This window comes from Glycine soja, chromosome 14 (genome assembly GCF_004193775.1).
Source record: "Glycine soja cultivar W05 chromosome 14, ASM419377v2, whole genome shotgun sequence".
Classification (NCBI taxonomy): Eukaryota; Viridiplantae; Streptophyta; class Magnoliopsida; order Fabales; family Fabaceae; genus Glycine; species Glycine soja.
In genome coordinates, this window is record NC_041015.1 from 8444593 (window position 1) to 8451793 (window position 7201).

At 29.5% G+C, this 7201-nt stretch overlaps 1 protein-coding gene across 1 annotated transcript; it reads right to left on the reverse strand.

Annotated features, from left to right (window-relative positions):
- Positions 1-6733: 6733 nt before the first annotated feature.
- Positions 6734-7201, reverse strand: LOC114385299 (probable WRKY transcription factor 17). The gene has a single exon (XM_028345314.1). The coding sequence runs from the start codon at positions 7199-7201 to the stop codon at positions 6734-6736; it is 468 nt and encodes a 155-aa protein (XP_028201115.1).

Consider the following 7201-nt stretch of genomic DNA (forward strand, 5'->3'; position numbering starts at 1 on the left):
TAGTTTCATCCTGATCGTTGATACTCGGTATATAATTTGGTTCTACATTTCTTTGGCTAAAGTGAAAAGCGATCGTTATTTTGATTTTTTTAATGTTTAAATGTGTGGGAGACGTGCATACTTAACAAACTTTTAGATACTTTAAGTGGACAAAATTGATTTTAAATAAAATTAATTTTACAAAATTAATTTAAAATGATATAATTTATGTTTAAATGTTTTTATTATAAAATTAAGTAAGAGTAAGACTAATATAAAATTTTGGATCCAATAAAAAAATTATTTAAAATTGTTTCAATCCAGAATTGATTTTTAACTCATAATCAATTTTAAAATTTTCTTTAACATGAAATCAAACATGTGAAAATATATTTAAAATTAATTTTTTATTCATAATCAATCTAATGTGTAATCAAGCATGCACAAAATCTCAAAAAACTCTAATGTTATGACCACAATTGTGGTTGCAAATCATGTATTAAAACCTTGATTTCTATAAACATTCTTTGTTGCTGTTATTTTAACTAGAGAGACAATTGAAGAATAACTAGTTGATGTTTTTAAGTTATAATTTAGATTAATGAACTTATTCATAACACATTAGTTAGTTCAAAATTTATTCGCAATTGAGTATTTACGTGTAATATACATCGTTATTTTAAAAAATTTGAATAAAAAAAAAGTTTGTGAGAAAGAGCAAGACTTAGAATGGATTTTTGTTTTGTTATTGCTGTTCATAAGCGCTGTTCAAGTTCTAGATCAATGTGAACATATATACGTCCTTGGAGCTCATTGTTAATGACTCCTGAATTTCCGTATGCGTGGTTGGTTCAACTGTTCAGTACATCTGAACAGTGCTTATCTCTTTTGTCTTCCTAGTTAGTTCCACGTCTTTTTCTTCTATAATGTCAGTGACTTATTAATTCAGTGTTTAACAGAAGGTGTGACAGAGAGGAGACACAAAAGTTTGGTTGTTGAAATCATGTCATAAGATTATATTACATGATCAACGATTTTTTTTGCATTAGTTTATCAATTTTCCAATTTAACATGCTCGTGTGTGTCTTCATAGCAATCATTGACATGAACGTATAATACAGCTGAAGAGTTTGGACAAGTGACAACAATGTTGCCATTATGTTTGGTGAAAAAAAGAGCTCATAACTCATAAAAATCAGTAAAGCCTTTTTAAATCGGAGTTTTTGGATTTAATCCTGACAACGTGGATAAAATTTGTCAAAAATTACTCTTCATTTATACTCTAATTATCTATATATATTGGATTTCATATTTTGTGCATTTTCTTTTCAAGTCAAGAACTATTCTTTGTAGCTTCTGATCCATGTCAAATGGTAACGGATGTGTTACCAAACGCATTTGTTAATTTGATACCACTGTGAAGGAGTGAGGGCCCTAGATGGTCCCTAATAGGATCAATGGAATAGGATATAGTAAGCATTTGCATATACCAATGTAATGCATGAGAAGGGTAAATAACAGAGAAGTGAAATCATTGAATTGTGATGGGCAGAAAAGCAAGGTGAAGTCCTTAGCAGAAGGGTTGTGGGTGGGGACCAATGGCTGTTTTTTTTTTTTTTTGTGTGTGTGTGTGTGTGAAAGTAGGGTTAGGGTTGAAAAAAAAAACTGACATTTGTTGATGGAAGCAATAAGAATTGCACTTATCTAGTTATAATTGTGATTCAATAAACCGTAGGAAAATGTTTGATAGATATTTATTGTGTTATCTAACATCTAGAAAGATAAAAAAATAAAGTATTAAAGTGAATTAAGATCTCATGATGAGTTGAACTTTAGAAAAGATACGAGTTGTCCAAATATTAGGAGAAATACTTTAATAGAGGGAGATTATTGGTTATTTATATGGTTGTTTGCTGTTTGAGAGAAAAACAATCCGATTTAATTATTTTGATTTTGTTTCTTAATTATTTAATCAGTTTAATTTTAATATGAAAATCAATTGAATCTAATTTATTTTTATTTGAATTGGATTGATTTCTGATTTTTGAAAAGGATTCTACAAATATTAAATTTAATAAATGATGAATTTCATAAATTAACTAGCATTTTAGCATGTGAAAGATAAATATTTATTTTATATAGTTAAAATTTATAATAAATTCTATTGAATATATAAATTACATTATAATTAAAATTTATCACAAAATGAATTTTTGGAACATATAAATCGTATTTTATGAGTAAATTATTATTTTTGTTCTCAAAAGGTGTGAAGGATTATCAAGTTATTCTTCAAAGATGAAAATTAGCAAAAATGCATATAGTCAATTAAGTTAGTAAAGCTATACTGGTAACGCCATTATAAATTATGAGGTGACGTGTTAAGTGTAACGTCTTATCTTTGCTAGCTTGCAATTTATATTCAAGTGACTTTGAGAATTCTACACATATCATTATCTTTAATTAAATTGAACATTATCCAAATATGATTTTTAAATATTTCTTTAGATTGAAGCTCTAAATCTTACTAAAACACCTCTAGTGTTATTAAACTAACTAGAATATAGTGTTTAGCCAAAATATAATTGATAAAAAAATATAGAAGCTTTATTTTATATAAAAAATTAACCGTAATTAACTAGTTTAATGACCCTTGTAATGCACGAGCTAGTGATTAAATTATTTGATTAATTGATATGAAATTATTCTTAAACATATAACATAATTTCCTAAACTTGCCAATTGCATTTTGAAGTTTGACAACAAATAAAAATGAAACAAAATACAAATTATTCTAAATTTAAATTGCAAAATAGAAAGTAGATAACTATATACAAATAAAAATATATATTGTTCCAGATTTAAAATTGAAATTGATAGTTAATCACTATTTGTTCTAGTCTAAAGAGTACTAACAAAATAACTTATCGAGAGATCAAACGTAGCCTAAACAGGATTGTCCTTTCCTCAAAGTGAAGGATGTTAACTTTTTTAGAGGTTTTCGGTCATGCATGGCATCAATTTAAATTTGGCTGGTTTTTGAACCCCATGGATCCATTTGGGTTGTGATATTTGTTCTCTGAGCTCTTTTGACTATATTTTATTGCCTTTGAAATCACTAAAGAAAACATTTAAGAGAAAATTAAAGAGAAAATCTATATTATACATTATCTGCAACTAGTTTTTGAGCTGGATTTTTTCAATCCATCAGTAGTCTGTTTTGATCGGGCAAAAAATGGTTGATAGTGGGTCGAGGTCAATTTTTAAAAATTAGGTAAAAATAATAAAATTAGTTTGTAAAACTATGGGTTTCTATATTATTTAGGTATAAAAGTAGTGTTGTGTCTAAGATATGATATTTTAAGTTTAAGATATCAATAAAGGTAGATACGTGTGTCAAACAATTTTTGTTGATATTGTTAGTATTGAAGACAAAGTAGTTAAAATAGTTAGAAGAAATATTTAGGTGGACGAGTGAAAAGGATAATAACAACTAAAAACTTAAAACTATTTTCTTTAATAACGTTTTTTAGTTTTTTTTTTTTACTTTTTAGAGAAGTAAAACAAATAAAAAACTAAAAAAAAACATTATTGTTCGTGTTTTTGGCATTGAATTAAAACTAAACGATCAAATTGGTCTTTGAATTTGTCGACGAATCTCAGTTTAGTTCCTGAATTTTACAAAATTAAAAAAAATCCCTGACATTGTTCTGTTACTCAAATTCATCCTTCCCTTATCTCGACTCTGTTAACTTTAACACTATTCATTCCTGTGATGGAGGGAGGGGGTGAGACAGAAAGAGACTACGTGAAGAAGAGAAGCCACAGAAGAAGCAACTGTGATGATGGTGGCCGTGAGACCAGCAGGAATTGTGGCATGACAGACAGAAAAACAAAGAGTGGAGGGCAGAGAAAAGAAAATGAAGAAGAAAGGAGAAGATGATTTTAACGTTAGTTTCATCTTGGTCCCTCTCTTTCGTTAGTTAATAGAGAAAAAATAATGTTTGGACCAATTTGAATAACATACAATAATTTAAGGAATGTTTTTTCCTTTTATTTTAATAAAATTTCAGAGACTAAAGTGAGAGTGAATGACAAATTTAAGGACCAATTTGGTAATTTACTCTTGAATTAACATAATTAATGCTAAATTTAAAGTAACTTATTCTAATTATTTCTTTTGGATATTTTAACTTATATGGCACTGTTTAAATGATAAAAAAAAATAATGTATAATGCTCTAAAACATAATATAATATAAAATGTAATATTTGATGATAAGAGACTGTGAGTTAAAGAAAAAATTATAGAAAGTATTATTAGAATATCAAATATAAATAATATTATTCAAACTAATAACCTTAATAAGAGACGAGGTTAATGTTTAAAATAATTGAACCTATATTTGGTTGGAGAAAAAATTGAAAAAAAAAAATAACCCAGCATTTTCATTGGATTTTTTTTCTCTTATTTTCTTTCCTTCCGATCAAACAAACCATTAGTTTATACGCAACAAAAAAAAATGAGAATAGACATGACAAGTGTACTTATTCTTGTGAGGATTGACCCGAACTTATCTTGACTTTGATGGAAAAAAAATCAAATTAAATTGAATTGAATTTGAATTTTTATTGGTTGAAAAAGTTAAGTTTGGGAATAGGGTCAAATATGCTGGTCCTCACCCTTGCCCTACCCAATTCTACTACTATTTTGATATAATAAATATTTTAAATTATTATTATAATTTCACAATTTTAATAGATTAATGTTTATTTTATACCTGAAATTATTGTTTTTCTTATAATTGTGTATAATTTTTACTTAATTTCAGGTTGCACTCAAAAAATAAATGAGAGCAAATAATTTTACTTAATTTATTACTCAGCACTTGAAACTTTAACCTTGGTGAACAAAGTGTCAAGATTACTATTTATTTAAGCTATTCCAAAATAAATGACATCAAATAATTTCTACTTAAAATTTTAATTTAGCATATTTTAATAGATTTAGTCCAATTACAAAAAAAATTATGATGTTTTCTTATTTTTTATGAAAAAAAAAGATAGAATTGGAGATGAGACGGATTGGGAAAATTTAATCTCCAATCAAGAGGAGAGAATGAATCTAATATTTGGATCCAAAGGAGATAAAAAAGGGAGACAAAATAGACTAAAGAGTCGAAAGGACTTTCCATGCTGAGAGCCATAGCTTCTCAGCACTTTCCCTCTCTTAAATTGGGACAGAGCCTTTCATTGGATTCAAACACAAATCATTTCCGTTTGAAAATTTTGTCTCCACGAAGCATTCCATGCAAATTTGCGTGAATCATCTTTCAACTACAAAGAGAAAGAACCTTGACCACTCGCTTGGTAGCAACTAGCGCCATAGCTTAGTACATTGCATGCCCATTAACAGCAAAAAGGTCGAAAAGGAAATAAAAAAGTAGAAAAAAGATAGTTTGACCAGCCAAAATCGCTGGAAACTAATTGTGATTTTAGGTTTATTTTGGATAATCTAAAATGGCATTAAAATACTAACTAATGGAAGTTTAGATAAATATTTACATGTTTAATCATACATTGATAAATTAATGATCTGGGTCTAAACTCTAAATTTGATTTTAAGTTGAAACAATCTTATAAGTAAATTTTGGATTGAATAAAAAAAATTATCCTAAACTTTACAACCAACTTATCTTTAGAAGGAAAACATCTATATATAAATAATTTTATTTCAAAATCACAGTCAATTTTGTAAATATTCACTCAAGCACACTAAATATATGAATTTAATCACTGGTGTGAAAACTCATTAAGGCTTGTTTAAAAGAGCTTGAGATGGAAAGGCTAGAAACATAAGCCAATAGCGAATGAGAAACTTCTTTAATATATGTGATTATTTTTTGTCAATGATGCAGATGTTCTCTGCCAGAAACAATATTATTCGAAGAAGGAATATTCTTTATGGTAAAGTGAAATTAGATCTCTCGATCAGAAATGATCTTTTGATATCCAACGTTCGAATTAAATGTGAAATCTTGAGAGAAATAAAGTATGAAGATTAATGAATATAATAATAATTGAAGAAATTATTATGAAAAATATTTATTTTGTGTGTGCTTACGATTTTAATCAAGATTAGTTATTATTTTTTATGGACACTACTTCCTATTAATATTATGATTAGGAAAAAAATCAATATTACAAAATGATTTAAGAAATGTTTAAATATATTTTTTATCTTTGACATATACCTATTTTTTAGTATCTAGTCCCTAATAAATTTTTTCTTTGAATCGGGCTTCTCATATTTTAAATTTTTTATCTGAGGTCCCTTTTGTTAGTCGAGATCCGTTAACTGCTTACGTGATCGTTAACTAAACACGTTGGCATGTGACGTGCGATGTCATGTGTGGTGCCATGTGCTTACGTGGAAAAAGTTTTTTTTTTTAATTTTAAAAACTAATATGACATTGTTTGAATTTAGATTAAAAGAAAAAAAAAAGGCTAACTTCAAATCGAAAGAATCAACCTTCTCTCCTTCCATTTCTCACTTTGAGTGGTCACTCACTCACTCACTCACTTGACCACTGGGCTTCTTCTTCTCCCTCTCCCTTTCTCCCCTTCCCAATGCCCTCTCTCCACCTTCTCCCTAGCACCACCAATGCTCCTAACTTCGCATTCCTCCTCTGCCTCTATTCTCCCCTTCTCCCCTTGAAAACCCAAACCCCTAAAAACCCAAACCCCCCTTAACCTTATAATGGAACTGCAAGCTCGAGTTCTCTGACTCCACCCCTCACATCGTTGTCATCACCTCTGGCAAGGGCGATGTGGGCAAGACCACCACCACTGCCAACATCGACCTCTCCATCACCAGCTTTGGCTTCTCTGTCGTCGCCATCGACGATAACATCGACCTTCGCAACCTTGACCTCCTCCTTGGCCTCGAGAACTACGTCAACTACATCATGATCAAGGTCCTCAATGGGGACCAAGGAGTGGTTAGTGACAACAGCATGAGTGTGAAGGGTGGGTGGCAGGATTTGCTGCAATGGCGTAGCATGATAGACTTTAGATTCTGCAAGTGGAGGAGGGGGAGCACTAGGGGCTCTTTTGAAACGCACGTGACCTATTCTGGTGCGGCCTAGAAGCGAAATGACCTTCTCGAACTTAAAGATAGTCACGTCAGTGACAACTTTGTAGTTAGTGTCGATGTTTTCCAT

Bases quoted from the DNA above. Each gene is read 5' to 3' on its own strand.
- LOC114385299 (XM_028345314.1), bottom strand. From the start codon at position 7,201: ATGGAAAACATCGACACTAACTACAAAGTTGTCACTGACGTGACTATC.